Source organism: Contarinia nasturtii, unplaced genomic scaffold, assembly GCF_009176525.2.
Source record: "Contarinia nasturtii isolate CC-2019 unplaced genomic scaffold, AAFC_CNas_1.1 Cnas_scaffold_2428, whole genome shotgun sequence".
Classification (NCBI taxonomy): Eukaryota; Metazoa; Arthropoda; class Insecta; order Diptera; family Cecidomyiidae; genus Contarinia; species Contarinia nasturtii.
In genome coordinates this window covers 272,314-290,379 of record NW_022199749.1, presented here as the reverse complement: position 1 = coordinate 290,379, position 18,066 = coordinate 272,314, and the positions used below count along the sequence as shown (strand labels likewise).

The 18,066-nt window shown below is 31.0% G+C and overlaps 3 protein-coding genes across 9 annotated transcripts; 1 reads left to right on the top strand and 2 right to left on the bottom strand.

The window, feature by feature from the left end:
• Positions 1-930: 930 nt before the first annotated feature.
• On the bottom strand, positions 931-3,494 carry LOC116348437 (growth hormone-regulated TBC protein 1-A). 6 transcript variants are annotated; one of them, XM_031779443.1, is made up of 8 exons: positions 2,997-3,493; positions 2,676-2,817; positions 2,443-2,524; positions 2,337-2,367; positions 2,161-2,271; positions 1,934-2,080; positions 1,381-1,676; positions 931-1,308 (listed from the first exon to the last, which is right to left on the bottom strand). In XM_031779443.1, the coding sequence occupies exons 2-8, from the start codon at positions 2,693-2,695 to the stop codon at positions 1,072-1,074; spliced, it is 924 nt and encodes a 307-aa protein (XP_031635303.1). In that variant the 5' UTR covers positions 2,696-2,817; positions 2,997-3,493; the 3' UTR covers positions 931-1,071. The 6 variants fall into 6 exon arrangements, with proteins under 6 accessions (XP_031635303.1, XP_031635302.1, XP_031635297.1 ...); XM_031779442.1 differs by having other exon boundaries at positions 1,381-1,646; positions 2,337-2,524; positions 2,997-3,494; XM_031779437.1 differs by having other exon boundaries at positions 2,337-2,524; positions 2,997-3,485.
• Positions 3,495-4,688: 1,194 nt separating this feature from the next.
• Positions 4,689-12,901, top strand: LOC116348436. The gene is made up of 9 exons (XM_031779436.1): positions 4,689-5,245; positions 7,087-7,340; positions 8,581-8,982; positions 9,080-9,189; positions 9,276-9,340; positions 9,417-9,484; positions 9,543-10,011; positions 10,080-10,389; positions 10,476-12,901. The coding sequence occupies exons 2-9, from the start codon at positions 7,174-7,176 to the stop codon at positions 12,674-12,676; spliced, it is 3,792 nt and encodes a 1,263-aa protein (XP_031635296.1). The 5' UTR covers positions 4,689-5,245; positions 7,087-7,173; the 3' UTR covers positions 12,677-12,901.
• A 2,708-nt stretch (positions 12,902-15,609) lies between these two features.
• On the bottom strand, positions 15,610-17,928 carry LOC116348443 (thioredoxin, mitochondrial). Of its 2 annotated transcripts, none has more exons than XM_031779454.1 (4): positions 17,546-17,928; positions 16,953-17,460; positions 16,572-16,629; positions 15,610-16,496 (listed from the first exon to the last, which is right to left on the bottom strand). In XM_031779454.1, exons 2-4 carry the CDS (start codon positions 17,115-17,117, stop codon positions 16,264-16,266), a joined length of 456 nt encoding a protein of 151 aa, XP_031635314.1. In that variant the 5' UTR covers positions 17,118-17,460; positions 17,546-17,928; the 3' UTR covers positions 15,610-16,263. The 2 variants fall into 2 exon arrangements, with proteins under 2 accessions (XP_031635314.1, XP_031635313.1); XM_031779453.1 differs by having other exon boundaries at positions 16,953-17,439.
• Between the last annotated feature and the right edge of the window lie 138 nt (positions 17,929-18,066).

Sequence of the window (18,066 nt, the reverse complement as noted above, 5' to 3'; positions counted from 1 at the left end):
CTAACTCTTAGGGCCTAAGAGACCCCACGTGTGCGTTTGAGGGTTAATATAATCATTGGTGTTAAGATGTACGTTACACTACATTGAACACCTCTTGACTAAGTTTGTGGAAGGGGTGGTTCGCGGTTTTGATGTTAGTGGAGCGTTGTTCTTCTTCTCTCAATTCGTTTGCGCTTTTCTCGCTAATTTTGACTGAAATCTCTTCAAACTTTCAGAATAATATTTTTTGTGAAAAAAATAGCCTGTAAAAAGTTTCACGCCATTAAGGTATACAGACATGGCTTCCATACAAAAATCCAAATTTTTTGTGACTTTAGTTATGAAAAGTGTTTCAAAAATAATTTCTATGGCAAAATTAACGTCAGACATATTTTTTTATAGTGTTTTGTTAGAAAATGAAATACTTTCAAATGTCGTACAAATGGGTTCATCATGAAAGTGTGAAAAATCTTTTCTCGGGTACTTCTGCTATTACACTGTAAAACTGAAAGGATTAGAAATTAATCCTTTTTGATTTTTCATAATAAAAAATCCAAAAGGATTAATTTCTCATCCTGAATATATGGAAAAAATTCCCAATAAGAATATTAAAACAATACTTAAAATAAATTGTTTGAATTCATTTTATTAGTTGTCATCGATTTCACGGACAAAACATGTACACAAGTACAGTTCAAAAGAAAACTGTCAGTTGTAACTGAAACAATACATATACTATTTAATCTATATAAAATTTAATCCTTTTGGATTTTATATCAAAAAATCCAAAAAAATTAATTTCTAATCCCTTCAGTTTTACAGTGTAAATTAAAGAATATTTCGTTGCCAAAGTTGAAACATATTTTTTGGTCTTGAACTCAAAGCCGCTTGAAAGGCTTGAAAAATCGAACAAATATTATTTTGAACTTTCTTAATGAAATACGCAACTACCACCGTGCGGAAAAGTTCGTCTTACTCCCGTAAGACTCTTTATTATTTTGTAGATTGAATATTCTCACATTAAATGTGTGGAAAAGTAGAAAGTGAATGATTTTATTTTCTGAATGAGTATGGTACATTTACATAATTCATTCAATTTCTTTTATCATTTACTGTTTTTGAATTAATTTGAACGCGCAATCGTTCAATTGTAGTACGTTTTAAAACTCCTGGAACATGAAATATATTGTTAATAAATTCGTGGCAATTTGTTGCATCAGCATCTTTAACGATGGAATGGAATAAATTTGCCAGTACGGAAATATCGTCACATTCAAGAATATCATCTTTATGTTGCAGGAACAATGTTAAACATACACGAAAAAGTATCTGAAAGAAATGGGTTTCATTTAAGGAAAATGTTTATTTTTTAAGCCTTTAATTGTATTTGTATATACGTACTTTACTGCCTTCAAAAAACACGCAGTCCCAGATCCGTAGAACAGTTTCAACTGGTAAAACTTCTGCAAACATACATATGAACCATTTTGTTGTAACAACAGGGAATGGCATTCCAATCGTTTCCAAGTGTTGAGATATTTCAGGAGCTCGGACATCAATAAGTCCATGTAGAACCCCAATATCAGTAATCAATCCTCTCATTGTCTTTGTATGATAATTTTGTGTAATATCCTCTATTAGAATTTTCAACAGCCAAAATGTATATTCTTCATTTTTTGTGACAATCAAAATCAGACCTTAAAAAATGCAATGCAAAATCATTATTAATGTTTTTTTAAACAACTCAGAGAAATTTAACAGAACAAACTAAATGGTAAACATTATAAAATGCCATTAACAAAATCACTTATTTATAAAATCATTTTACACTGAAACGGTTTTCGACCAGGTTAAAATGGTATTTTACAATGTTTACCATTCTTCATTCAGCTTGTTCTGTTAAATTTCTCTGAAAAGATATAATTGTATTCATAACTAGATTCATAACGTCTACCTGCAATATAGTTGAGGCCCTGGCAGTATCCAATATCTTTATTATGATTTGCATAAGCAATTAGCACATTGAATAATGGCGTTCGAATATTTTCAAAGAATACATTTTCGGGAAATGTACGAGGTAGGTCAATTCGAATGGCATCCACTAAAATATTGGAACCAAAAATGTTGATCTAGATGTTGAATGATTTTGATGATAATAAAAAGGATATGTGAAGAAAATACCTATTTCTATGTCGTAATGTGTGGCAAGTAGGCTTTGGTATAAAAGCGGTTCTTTATCTAGTGCTTTGAATCCGCCGGAAATATGCATCCAAATTTCTCCCCGAATATGTGCTGCAATTACAAAATCAATATTTGGTTTTCGTACAAAATATCACGTTTTTTATTACAAGGTTTACCTGGAATTCCTTTCCGAATATATCGTTTCAGCTTGGAAGATTTTATATGAAAATTTGATGGATTTTTCATTAGATTTTGCCATTTCATGCGACGTTTGGTCAATACCTTATAGTAATTTGTCATAATACTGTCATAAGCTGCATAATCGAAATTGATATCACGTTTAAAACCATATTCATCAACATCGCTGTATATAAATAGAGAATGGTATTGTTTTAAACATACACAATTTGTTTAACGTACATTTTATTTTTATTATAATTTCAGATGAATCATTTAAGATGATATAGTTTAATTTGAATAACATTAAATGAATCATAGGTTATTCAATTTCTTGCCTAAATTTTGATTTAGCCATGATGAAATTTTAAATTTGATTAAATATTTAAAGTTGCTTATGTATGTGGGTTGTGGGTCATCCACTAAAGTTGTATATAAGGCATTTTAATTACACATGCTGCCCAACATGTTACGTCAAAACTGCGTAAATAGATAAATTAATTTTTTTAGACTATTATCGTAATAGATTCAATTTATATTTAATCGGATCAACCATCAATGTACTAATTGAAACAAATATTTTCCATTAAATATTGCCGAGAACAGCTTAGTTATTTATTGTTAACACTATTTCAAAATGATAAGGTGAAAAAACAAACTTTCATGTTGAAGTTATGAATTGGACTGAAACACACATATCTCATTTCTCGTTGTGCAAATAAACGCAGTATGTAAAGAATATCTATATATATAAAATTTATTGGAAAATATATGAAATGTAACAATTGTATGTAAAACTAAATATACGGGAGGAATAAAAAAAATGTCGTTGAAAAGAAAGAGAACAGATAATAAGAGCTAAAGATAGATTGTTTGTTAATGAATTAAAGCAAAAATAGCTGTCATTTATAGCTGTCAACTGTCACTTGAAACTGTCATCATAATCTCGTACTATTTGTTGTTTTAATGTAGTAGTTGTGATTGTTGTCATTTGTGAATGATATCCATTCATACGTAAAAAGAGGTGGTCGTTTCCGAAATAGCGTTTCTATGAAATTGGGAGCGAACGTTTTTCAAGTAATGAATTAACTCACATAGAATGAATATCTTTTTACTGAAATACGTGCGTTATTATTTCTTCTTTTAATCTATCGCAGTAAACAAAATTAAAGTATGTACTTTTTTAAAGTTATGTTTTGTTAATAAAAGGTAATTATTAAAAAATGGAATGTAAAAAAAAATAACGAAGTAAAAATACTTTAACAAATTTCGTTGAAAAATATTTACACTTCTATTAGGTAAATGGTATGTTTTTGACCAAAGTTGTTTGTTATAATTTATATAAAAAAATGTTTATTTGTAGTACGAACAACATAAAATTAGCTATTGAGCAAAAACAGTTTAACAGAAAGTATATATTTAGTCATGTTCCCGGTCAATGTACTCTACTTTTTTTTATCAATGACCTTGGCGTTAGTGAAACTGTGAATTGAATAACAATTTTAGATTTTCATGTATGTACTTATCAGTTGATTCAATTACATTTTTTCATAAAATGTATCATTCAACTAGATTTTGGTAGAGTAATAATTGAGATGAATATTATTTTGAAGTTGACCACTTAATTCGTCCTGTAAAATCTCAAAATTCGCCAAAACAATCTTGAACGATTTGAACAAAAAATTCTTATATGGAATGTTTTTTCCAAAAGAAATATATGTACACGTTTACACATAAGTATAATATATCTACCAAACTAGAAATATATAAATGAAAAATCGAAATAAAAAAAACAAGTTATGAGTATAGAAGGTTTCGATGAAATTTTATACAAGCATGTTTAATAGGAGACGCAGGGAACAGCCTTGAATTCAGTCTTCATTTAATAGTAACAATAATTCCTCATACTGTGAAAAGTGTGTAAGTCAGATACACAATACCATATTTTAAATACATGTATACGAAATAGTGTGCGTATGGTATCAAAACTGCGTAATGCGTAATAAACGCTAGTTTATATTTATTTATGCTGGGAATTAATATTTACAGGCGCTCAAAATTGACGTCGATTTATTCGCAACATACATATAAATCAAGTTAGTATATAAAGTGTGTCTCCCTGTGTATATAGTTTTATAGTCACACGCAAGCAAGCGAAGATGGCACAACCAAAAATTTGTTTTGCTCCTAAAAGTTCACAAACACTGATGAAAAAACACATATGTTGATTAAAACACGCGTACAAAATATAATTTTGCTTGGTATGAGTAGCGACGCATACACTTTCAATTAAACCATCTGCACACCAGTACATAATCAAAAAATCCATGTATTTCCGCCTTTGCAAAAATATACATATAACACCTATTGAATCATATGGAAACCTTGTGATGCAGACCGCATGTATGCGTGCGGCGAAAGCACCAATTCAAATTGGCGAAAAATGGAAACGTGGTAGTGAACGTATAATACGTAGTGAACGACAATGATGACTACATCGACAAACGCACGGGAAAAAGTCTTGTTCTCACGTTTCAAATGCCACCACATACTGTATATGTCATCATACAGTATGAGAAAGAGATCGTGTTCAGTGTTTTGAAACAATTTTTTTATCAAAACGTTTTAATTTGATTTAATTTTCTTTCAAACAATAAAATTTCATGGCAGCAGTTCATTTCGATTACAATACCAATCTAGTTTTTTTTATAAAACGTTAACATTCAATAAACAAAGATATTTACATAATTTGCGCATTTAGTTTATAAAGAATAAAAGTTAAGCCCAAAAAAAAAAACAACTAAAACACAAAACAGAAATCCTGAAATTAATTGTACGAATCCGAAGAGACATTGATCAATTTATACATGACCATCGAACAAAATGACAGTGAAAACCAGCTGATAAAGTAAATAATCTTTTGACAATAAAATTTCAATGTAAATCATATAAATAAGTTAATTACAATATTCGTTTATGTGTTCGCCTATAGTTGTGTGTTGGCAAATTATTATGTGTTCATGAATTTCTATATTTGTATTACAAAAAAAGTATTTTGCATCACTTAACAATTCGGTCCAATTGTTCTTCATTTTCAATATTATCAATTTAATTGAATTCCCTTTTTGCCATATCATTCGGCAAATACAATACATTTACATTCTTAAAATATCACGTTTGAGAATCTACTTGTTGTGTTTGTCTAATATAGAAGCAGCGGAAGAAATATGTGAAGAGAACAAAAATAGCAACGTAAATATCAAAGTATTATAGCGTTTGATTCAATTTGATAATATCGACCATAGATTTATGCATTTTAAAATGTTCGTCTTTGATTCCGGTTTTCATTGCGTATAAAATTAAACTTCATTTGTTTTATTTTATTTGTAATTAATATCACCAAAGGTGCGTTTTACAATGCACTGATTTTCAATCCTGTAGAGTTATTTCCATAAAAAATATGAATACATGAATGTTTCGGAAATATTTGACTGCGAATACAATGTTGGAATTCGGCATGTTTTTGAAATTCTATCAAATATATACGAAATATAATATAATAATCACATAAATTACACATTCTATCTTTGTGGTTCAATGTTATCAATGTTTGATGATGTATTATTTCCTTTCTATGTATTCAGAATGAGCTATCTGTTGCCAAATACTAATGCTTGTGTGTGATAATAAGTGACGGTAATTTCATTTAAAACGAAAGACAAAATTAAATGATAAATTAATATATGTGCATGTACGTTTCGGATCGAGAAAAAGCCCATTTATACATTTGTACTTGATGGAAAGGAAAAATTGAAATCAGGAAATCGATAATCAACAATTTCATACGGATATGTATATATTGTCTCAAATTTTTTCTATTCCTTGATTATGTTTTCCGACTCGTGTATATACTCTGATTTGTACGGTTCATGGCTGTTCACCAGTGAACAAAGTTCATTCATACATATCAAATTCAATACATTTATAATACATGCATTATTAATTGCTTACTTGCACTTTCGGCCCTTTATGTTCAAAATTTATTCAACATTAAAGCAGTATATTTAATATCTTCAAAACGAAAGCACCGTGTTTTATTTATCGAACGATTAATTAATTAATTATTATTCTTTATTTGGATATCTATTTAAGTGATATTCAATGGCCAAAAGGGTGGTGGTGTTAAACAGATCCGTTTGCTGTGTCCGTACAATGATAAACATATATACCGTCAAATTTCGATTACCATCTATTTTATATTCAAAATTAAATCTACAAATTCAATTTTGTTATATGCTCTTAGAATTTAATTTTCAATTTCATAGAAAGCGCAATATTTTTTTCACTTCCATTCGCATAATTCCAGTGGTTCATTCAGCTGTTTATTTGTGAGCATTGAAATATCGATTTTAGATGTGGCTAACGCAAGCGTTCGCTTGAGAATGTGAGTGAAACGTATGCGTGTGTAATACGTACTTGGCCTTGGAATGTTTTTATTTTATGTTGTTGTTTTCATTTGCTTCGAACTAGTCCAATACATTCAAATGTGTGTCGTAATAACTGCGAATACACTTTTGATATATGATGTGTACATAAATTCTATATGTGTGTAAGGCTGAAAAGTAACGTCAAGTGAATATAAGGAATTTATTAAAACGATTATTCATTCGTTTTTTTAATACATTAAAGATTTTTTTAAATTTCATATTTAGATTTTATTATATTTTATTTCAAAATATTTATTGACAGGAAAACAAAAACGGAAAGTGAAATTGTTTGAAAAATAAGAAGTCAAACACAGCATACTAGAGAATTTGCAAAAGTGAAAGTAGTAGGATGTCCGGAAGTAATAATTTGTCTTATTCACATTGGAAATCGAATTTGTCGTTGATTGGTAGCGCTTCAACAGCGGCATCAACTTCAAATTATCAAAATCTCATGAAGTTGGCTAGCTCAGCCGTTCCTGGTGGTGTTATACATCAAACTCATTCATCTCAATTGAGGTATTTGAAAAATTATTTGTTCTGTGAAATTCTTATTACTTTTCCGCACACACCTAGTGTGAAAGGGGAAAGTATTGCAATAGGTCAAAATTTACGAAACCTCAAAAACATGTTTTCTGGACGTTTCTGAGGTCAGAGAACCCGAATCAGGCCGTTTTGAGCATGGTTGTTGTGGGTCGCTTCCACGTCGTACGTCGTACGTCGTACGTTGTCCGCCGTACGCAAAATTTGTCCATCGATTTTCTCACCACCCAGAAAAGTTATTTGAAATCTGACTTCACGGGATGATTGGGGGTCCCCAGGAATAGAAATCATCAGATTTTGAGCGACTTTGGTTGATGGAAAAAAATTCCATGTCTGGAGTGATACCTATGAAAAAGAGTCCAATTTTCGTCCAAAAGTCATACTAAATGTAGACTTAAACACTCAAAAATATGTATTGGGGGGTTTTTTGGCACGAGAAAACCGAATCCGATGTTAGTTTTGAGATACAATCAATTTTTAATACAGTTTCCTTGAAAAAATCACAAAAAATTTGGATTTTTGTATGGGAGCCATGCCTGTATGCTACCTTAATGACGTGAAACCTTGCACAGACTATTTTTTACACAAAAGTATAACATTCTGAAAATTTGAAGAGATTTCAATTAAAATTAGGGGTACCTCCCAATTTTCAATTTTTGGCTCAAAAACGAATATTTTGTATGGGAGGTACTCTTGATTTTGGTTGAAATTTATCCAAACCCTCCGAATATTATTTGTGAAAAAAATTACCTGTGCAAAGTTTCACGCCATTAAGGTAGCATACAGACATGGCTCCCATACAAAAATCCAAATTTGTTGTGACTTTAGTTATGAAAAGTGTTTCAAAAATAATCTTTATGGCAAAATTAACGTCAGACATATTTTTATAGTATTTTGTTAGAAAATAGAATAATTTCAAATGTCGTACAAATGGGTTCATCATGAAAGTGTGAAAAATCTTTTCTCGGGTACTTCTGCTATTAAATTAAAGAATATTTCGTTGCCAAAGTTGAAAAATATTTTTTGGTCTCGAACTTTACGCCGCTTGAAAGACTTGAAGAATCGAGCAAATATTATTTTGAACTTTCTTAATAAAATACGCAACTACCACCGTGCGGAAAAGTTCGTCTTACTCCCGTAAGACTCTTTATCTTGAATAGAGTTGATGAGTTCAAATAACGGTTTAATTTTTATTGACTTTTTTCAAACAATCTAGTGAAGAGCACTTAATACCAGCTCATAGTACACATTCACCTCATTCCATGAGCAGAATCATTGGATCACCTGCATCCACATCATCGCTTTATTCACCTGGTTCAAATCCAAGTTCAACAGCTGGACCATCAATTCCGACTTCGATACCGCGTGCCCATCAACACAATGTACCCATCATTCAGACGTCGTCCACATTTGCTGATCAAAGTCATCATCTGGATGTTTATTCTCAAATCGGAATGCAACGAATCGGGCAAATGTTTAAAAGCAATTTGATGGCAAACAACAATAACAACAATTGTAATAATAAAAATGCAAAAAATAACCGTCCGAATTACGAAAATACTGTCAAAATGGAACAAAGTATGAATAATATTAAACAATTGGTGGAAAGCGCGATTGGGTAATTAAATTAAAGTTCATTCTAGAATGGACCTCTTTATAACTGTTTTCGAAACAAAACATTGAAACTTTCTGTTTAAAAAAAAATTTAATTGCAGAATTGAAGCTAAACAACAAATTATGCATATTTTGGAAAAAATTTCACTTCTTCAACCACCTGAACGTTTGTTGCTATATCTTCGAATGCCGAGCAGTACTTCAGAGACAGGTATCTTTATTATTATTATTATTATATTATTTTTCTTCAATCGAAATACTCTCAATAAATTAACATAACAACAATCCGTATATTAGATCCGTTGCGACAACCACAAAATCCGTTGGGCACACGTTCTGAAATCAATTTTACAATAAACTGGGTATGATTTTAATTTCATTTCCATTATGTTCCATTACATATTGATTAATTTACATTATTTCCACTTTTATTCCTAGGTACGATCTCATTTAGAAATGGATCCGAATGTTTCAATACCTAAACAAGATGTTTACGATGAATACGTGTAAGTAGAATGATAGTAATATTTGCTTATATTTTAAATATTCCCGATATTTTCATAGAGCATACTGTGGACGTGAAGATGTAAAACCATTATCAACAGCAGATTTTGGTAAAGTAATGAAACAAATTTTTCCAAGCATACGACCGCGTCGTTTGGGTACACGTGGCAATTCACGATATTGCTATGCCGCAATGAGAAAAACTACCAAATTAGAATGTCCACAGCTGCCAAATTTAGGTGGTGCACGAAACGATTCAAATTCCGATACGAACATAGTATCGAGTAATGAAAATGAAACCGATTCAATTGTTGGATCATCGAATTCATGGAAAGTTATAAAATCATGGGCAGAAAATCTTCTAAATGTTGAATTCAAAGGCCCCAACGAACTAGCTGATCATATTACGACCAATTATATAAAAGGAAATCCCGGCACGATTAGTACTAATTCGCGCGTATTATTGCAAAAGAAATTACTTCAGCGCAAAGTTAAAGGACGAAAGAAAAAATCGGTGTCAATGTCGGAGGTTAGGATAAACATAGATTAAAGAATGTATTTTTCAAATAATAATTAAATGACTTTAAAATTTGACAGGAAATTATTGACGATGGAAAAAAGCGACGAAAAAAGAAACTAAAAAAGTCACTGAGTCAAACAAATAGTGAACCAGCCGATAACGGTTCACCAGAGAACATATCGACAACAAATGAACAAAGTGTACCTGATGAAATCTTACATATAAAACAAGAGCAAACACCAAATAATCTACAAATAGATGGGCAACAATCACAACCAATTTCCCAGGTAATGCCAATCAATTTGACCAACGAACATGGGAAAATAAAGAGCGAAATTGATTCACTTGGGTATGAGCACGATTTTTCAGCCGCAGTTTGCAAAATTGGTAAATAATTACTAAAAAAAATTTAAATTTGAAAATATTGCAATTTTAATGTTGAAAACTAATTAAACAAATTTTGTTATATACAGAAGTTGAAGATACAACTGACATTGAACAAACAGTGTTTTGTAAAAAAGTGCGACGTGCTCAAGAAGAGAAAGGATTGTCCATATCGATGATATCCCCAAAAATGTCACATCAATCTCCCGAAATGAAATCGTCTACATTGTCTCCTGCATCATTGCTCATGCGTCCACCTTTGTGCGAAGTTCCAACTGATTTATCAGTGAGCGGCAGTGATTTGAATAATACAAACAGTTCATCAAATGATGATACTTCCGACTCTCAAAATCCAAACATGTTACAAGTTTCGAATAAACGAACAGCTTCGAATGCAGTTAGTCGATCGAAGAAATTAAGATTTAATAAACATGCATCAGTTGCTGGAATGAATGAAACAAAAGTTGATGATATCGCAACGGATATAATAATACCTCGTGAAAGAGTTGTGAGCATTTGTAATATGGATAAGGATGCATTGGATGATTATTTAAACGAAGGCGGCGATTCACAAGAACAAGAAGCCGAACTGCTACAATACTTTCAAACATCAGGACATGATAAAGTAAATCAAAATACGGTTACTGATACAATTGCTTCGACAAGCGCAGCAATTCCAAACACTTCCAACGCTTATCCATTGCTTGAAAACTACCAGCTACATCAAAATGCTGCAATTGTGCCGTCCGGCAATTCACAATTGGCGAATACAATGAATCATTCAAATCAAATGCCACGTAAACAAGATCAAATCAATGAATTGCGTCAATATTTACAACAAAATTTGCATCAACCACCCATTATACAGAATAACAATATGAAAAGTGCTGAAGAAAGATCCGAAGCGTCTAGTTCTCAACTCAATCCTGATCATGGGTTCCAAGTAGACTGGAAAGATTCCGATGTTGTGATTCATTCGGCTTCAAGTTCATTGACTGCACTTTCATTGCCATATCAACAAGTTTCACAAGATCATCAAACCGAAGATACCTCAATAAACACAGCCACGGTTACAACTACCGAAAGAAAATTATTGCCGACAACTGCTCAAGTTTCATTAATGCGATCTGTAAGACCACCGCCTGCATTAATTTCAAATCAAAACCAACAAAGTCCAAATTCTCGATCGAGAAATTGTAGTTTTGTTCCGATTTCACCAGGACCTCAATCGCCTCGTGTCATTTCACAACATACACCACAGTTACAGACAAATATCCATGCAATTCACAGTAAAAGTACGTTTTTAAGTCCTCGTCGATCTCCAGCCGTACGAAAATTGGTGAATAAGGATTTGAACAGTTGTTTGAAATCGTTACAAGATCCATCAACCTCAACATTCGATACAAAATTTAAAAACGAAATTAGTGCATCCGCACCGGCAAGTCCATCTATAACGCCGCATCATTTTCAATTTAATTCAGGAGTAATGAATCCATACAATAATGCATCAACGAATTCGGTAACATCAAATTCCAATCAACTGCAACCACAACATCAGCATCAGGCTTCATGTTCAATATCTGGAATGTGCGCTGCTTTAGAACGATCTCAAAGTGTACCATTGCATTGTCAGAGTCCAGCATTTAATGCTCCAATTTCAAATACTGCGTACAGCTCTGTCTGTAATTCTGTTGCACAAACACCAGTGCCTTCAGAATATGCTGATTTTTCAGAGGATAATATTCTCGATATGCTGGCCGAATCGTCGAGTGATATTCAAATTAAAAGCGAAGTCAAAGAAATGTCCAATTTAATGCAAACTGATTGTAATCGCAGCAATGTATCGCGTTCAGTACCATCAACACCATTGCCCATGCATAGTTTTCACTTGAATCCATTAAGCAACTTTGGAAGCAGTTTAAATAGTGGCGTAGTTTTATCAAGCATGCCGTCAGTGAAAAATACAATCGATAATTCAAAATCAGTTCCAACAACTCCAAACATTGGAAACAATGCCAATGCACCATTCCGGTACAGTCCTGAGCATCATCGTGATTTTTTAGTCAATGGAAATACAATTGATGCAGCCAAAGGAAATCAATTCTTTCCCTCGCCAGCCAATTCATCACAATCACAAAGAAATGCATCACAAATTCAATCCGTATCATCGACTCAATCTAATGCGCAAGTTTTGCTCACAACAAACACTCAATCAATTGAGGATTTGCCAAATTATAGTGACGTAAACGATCCGATAATTGAGGGATCGCACCTTATGAATAATCTTTAATTTTATTTTTTTGTTGATTGGAAAAACAAAAATTCACCATCTCATCACCATTTGATGGAAATGAAGCATTATGTTTGATAACACACACATACACACATCTATTTATGTATATGGCAAACAGAGTATCATGATTTGCTGCTGCTGAGAGCTGAGAAATGCTGAACTCGTGCGGCTAACGCATACGAAACGGATGACACGCACACATGCATTCTCCCCGTTTAAACGGTTATAAACAGTTGATTGGACGTTCAATTCAAAACTCAAAACTTAGTAACCAGTTGAGCTTGAAATTGTGTTGCGACCGACATATGAGAAGCTGCGAGAAAAACATCACGTCGCATCCCTCGTTATTTTGCTTACGTAAGTGAAAGCAAGAGATGAGATGCGACGTGCTGATTTTGCTCTCAGTCTTTATAACTTTATTCTTCAACGTATAAATGTGACACCCCATTTTTATAACATAGCAAATGGAATTTAATTCTGAAAGTGTCTTAGACCAAAGGGCACAAGCTAATTACTAAAAAGTAAATTTTATTATTTTCAATAGATTCCTTATTTTGTGATTTTCTCCTGTGCACAAGCAAGATGAGATTATTATTATGTACCTATACATTTTGAATGGTATTGCATTTATCAATTTAAATTCAAATATAATTTGAAACAAATCTATTTGATTGAATTAATTTTTTACGTGCATGAGAGAGAATTTATTTTTTAACAATAAAATATTGTTTAGGGCCAGAGAAGTGACTTCAATCAATGGCATTGATATATCTTTTTTGTCATATTATTTTAATGCATATAACAAACAATTCACAAAAAAATTGAAAAATTTAATTGAAATTGTGAATATTTCAAATTTGCTGTCTAAAGCTTATGTCAAAATTAATCGATCTATATTTCGTATAAGATATTCAGCAGCTTTACATTTCTTGTGCACATACGTAAAGAAATGTTAAAAGATCAACTACTGCATTGCACTTATAATACGTACTAACATATAATTGATAATCTGTTGGCAAATAATTTAAATATAAATTCTATATGTTTTCAATTTATTTTTAAAATTTAAATGATGTATCAATGTTAAAGCTGATTGACTAATTTTATTCAGAACCATCGAAGAACAAAATGTTGTGAACCATTTCTATAAATATTTTTTTCTCTTAAGTATTAAATTAAAAAAAAAAAAAAAACAAACAGGGAATAAAAACAAAATGTTTATAAAAAACCGAACGGTTTCATAAAAAATATTTGAAAAACAAAATGTTTATATGCAATGCATGTTATTGCAGGTAAAAAGATTTTTTTGTATTTTATTAAAAACAGAATACAAAATGTAAACAAAAATATTCAATGTATTTACAATTAGCAGTAAAAACAACAAAAATGTTTAAATGTGTATTGTATGTGTGCCATTTTCGTAACGAAATAAAAATGCCGATTAGTATAATTTTTTTAAAAATTCTAATTAATAAATTATGATAAAAAATCAAAGACAATTCTGTTATATTTTTTCTTTTCAAAAAACTTTTTATCATGTTATCACTCCGATGTAATCAATCTGAAAAGTTGAACCGTCTCCACAGTTGGCATTGACAATATATCTGCAATATAGCTTAAAACAGAATGTCATGTCAAAATGAAAGAAATGAAGACATAACCTCAAAGCTATTATATTTCGAATTCAATTTAACTGTTTTTGAATGTATGTGTATGAAATTTATCCAAAATATTCAAATGCAATGCGAAATGTATTTTTATTATCAAAAAAAGTCATCTCTGTAATCTCAAGAAAAGCAAAAGAAAAAGTATAAAAATCATTTTTGTTTTAATTTTAGCAAACCTTGTAAAACACATTTTTACAATTTGGAATTAATTTATTATGGTAATATTTTTTTTATTTAAAATGAAAGAAGTCCTAATAGTTCTTCAATTCTGTTAATGATTGACATTTCAAGAAAACTTGGCTGTGCACTAATCATTAAGTTGTGCTTTTCACTAAACAGGTACTTACAGAAATATTTATAATACAGTATTTTATGTCGAAATATGAAGTCAATAATTTGAATCAGTAACATGAGCTTCATGCATAATATACTTAAATTATAGGTCTATACAAATTTATATTTTAATAATTTACGTCCGAATGGTCTAAATTTTTTAATTTCCATTTAATGTTAGATAGGTTTTTTAAATATTTGAAAATATCAAAACATCGATTGAAACATGGCCATATTTTTTGGAGATATGTGTAGGCAAATTATAAAAAAAATGTATTATATTTTGTCATATCCGTAAAATGTTTGTTCAATGTCTAGTTTTTCAGTTTAAATATGCAATTTAAGTGAACAATAAAATGGCAAGTAAATCAAAAATCGTAAATTGGAATTTTATAATATACAATTATTTTAAATAAAAAGGCTGCTCCTCAAATAAAGAAACATATCCATGAATTTTTCAACCAATAAGTATTTTTATATGAAAACGATACATATGTATTTTTTTTCATTTTTTAAATTGGTAATATATTTGTGTGGAATTTTACAATACAGAGATTTGTAGAGATTTTTGGAAGAAAATCTAAATTAAATTAAGGCGATGATGATTAATGAAATCATCATAGATATGTCCAAACAACGTTGCTAGCTAGCTATTCATATCAGCTATTGCAATATAGCTGCTATTTAATGTATCTCTTCGCTCGGACGGTGTGAATGCTGGACATAACAATGGTCTCATTGTTTGAAATTTTGAACGTTTTAAATCATTTCACAACAATGAAACCATTGTTATGTCGAGTATACGCAGCTTCCGAGCGAAGAGATACGTTAAATAGCAGCTATTTATATGAATGTCCGAGAATGAATGTGAGTCTTCTCGTGAGAGTTTATTGAAATGTAACACCGCCATACAAAAATTGCTGACTGTCAGCAATTTCTGTATGGCGGTGTTACATTTCAATAAACTCTCACGAGAAGACTCACATTCATTCTCGGACAATCATATATCCCTATAGCAATAGCTGATATAGATAGCTAGCTAGCAACATTGTATGGTTATGTCTTCATAGTTAAAAGTAAAGATTGATTAAGTTTAACTGAATCAACAGTTTTTACACAAATATTTCGCATTAATTGGCTTTCTGGCAAATCTAGCTTCCTTTAGCTAAACTTATTAGAACAAGTTGATTGCACTTATTTGAATAAGAAAGGATACTTGAAAAAAAAAACGAAAACAAAACAAGAACGATTCTTCCTGGTTTAGCATAGATAATTTCAACACATTCTAAAATAACCACCATAGTCTTTGTTCGTGAGCAAAACAATTTTTTTAATGGTGATAAAATATGCAATAGAATGCACAATGCATGATATAATAATTATAAATCAACTTTCAATAAGTCTCAATTAAATGTAAAAAATAATAAGATTTTTTTTGAATCTTCTTTTACAATGCGTTTTGTACACTGTTTGTATTTTTTTAAGTGGAGAAACTAAATTTTAGAATAAATATTTTTTTTTTTTTCAGGAAAAATAAATAAACTAGTGTGTTTCTCCATTTATGCTAAATCACCAAGCTCAATTTTAAGATTCCTTTTTTTTCTTCAGTTTTTTAATTAAATTTTCAATCATAGTGCTGTCCACTAAACCGATGAATTTATCAACAACGACACCGTTGCGAAAAGCCAATATTGCAGGCACAGCCTTCACCTCGAATGTGTTGACAAGATCGATATTCGAATCAACATCCACCACAGCTAGGTCAATATCATCCAATGGTTCCAAAAGTTCCGCCATTTTGGGTGTTAGAATTTTGCCTACACATACACACATTAATTATTATTGTACACTTGTATGCTAAAATAAAGTTAAGTTTTATTCGAATCTCTTACATGGATCGCACCATTCGGCATGAAAATTGACAATAACTGGATTATCACTGTTCACCACCTAATTGAAATAAGACGAGAAAAAACTGCATACTATTAATATACGCAGAAGTTATTAGTCCCATATGACCATTCAACATAACGTACTTTGCTTGCAATTACATAAAAAATTTATTACAAATATTGTCTCTATAAATGTTGGCACGTACACAAACATATTGCAATAATGTGCGTGATGATTGTGGATGCTTAAAATAATTACGACACATAGCAATTTATAAAATTGCCATAACAATTTGCAATCCTTTTTTTAGATTAAATAAAATTGCAAAGGAGTAGTTACAATTAAATGAATCTTGATAGCATTGTTTGAATATTATTTACCTTCTGGTCAAATTCGTAATGATCGTTGATGACAAATCGTTTTGTGTTTGTTGCCGACACCGATAAAGTTTTTCGCATAGTACCATCCGTTATGGACGTTGGTACTTTTTTTAAGGTACATTCTAGCGCTAAGCTCGAAGGAATTTTCATCGTTGCACGCAACATTTTCAATTATATGTTCAGTGTTTTCCAGATTTAGCACAAGAAATTCACTATGATTTTTTTCCTTTATATATTCGCAAGAGTATAAGTTGATGGTACTTGGATGAAAAATTTTCAAATTGACCTTTGTCGTTTCGATTACAGATGATGAATATTCGACTGACTCATTAGCACGTAAAACTCATCTAATTCGTACGAATCGTAGAAAGATGAAATCGAGGAATATGTTGAAAATGAAATATGTATCTCAAGTTGTCGATCACTGTCTGTGATTTCATATACACATAAATATGGTCGGTAAATTCGAAAAAAAATCGTAATAGAACTAGAAATTGAAATAATTTTCCTATATTAACGTTGGTTTATTTTATTTTATTTAAAAAAGAATAAATCGTTTTCATTTCAATGACAACAACAAAAATATGTTGTACCTTATAACAAAATATACAATGGCCTTGACACTAAACCTCTTACTTAAACACAAATATTTGCCTTTATTCACTCAACATTTGGGAGAAATAAAATCCATTGCAATCGGAAAACAATGTTCTCTTTAAATCACAATCGGTTCATGTGTTGAATTTATTTAATTTTTCATTCGTTCTCAGACCAGATTCGATAAAAAAATCAAATGAACAATTGCCGATGTTTACGTAAGAATTGAACACTAAAACTGAACGAAAAGTATGAACCGAGTTCAACACTGTTGATTTTTGTGATAATTAAAAAAATACGAAATAATAATCCAATCGAATTGTCATACGAGTAGCAACACTATGTGTGAATGTAAGAAAGCCCAGATGACAAGCAAATACAACACCGAAAAAATTATCAAAGGTTCCATACAACGCAATCTAAGCACACGGAAGAAACCACGAGCACATACATACACACATACCAAGACAACTTAGCTAACAGTTATGACGTTGAAAGTAACTTGTGCATGAGACAA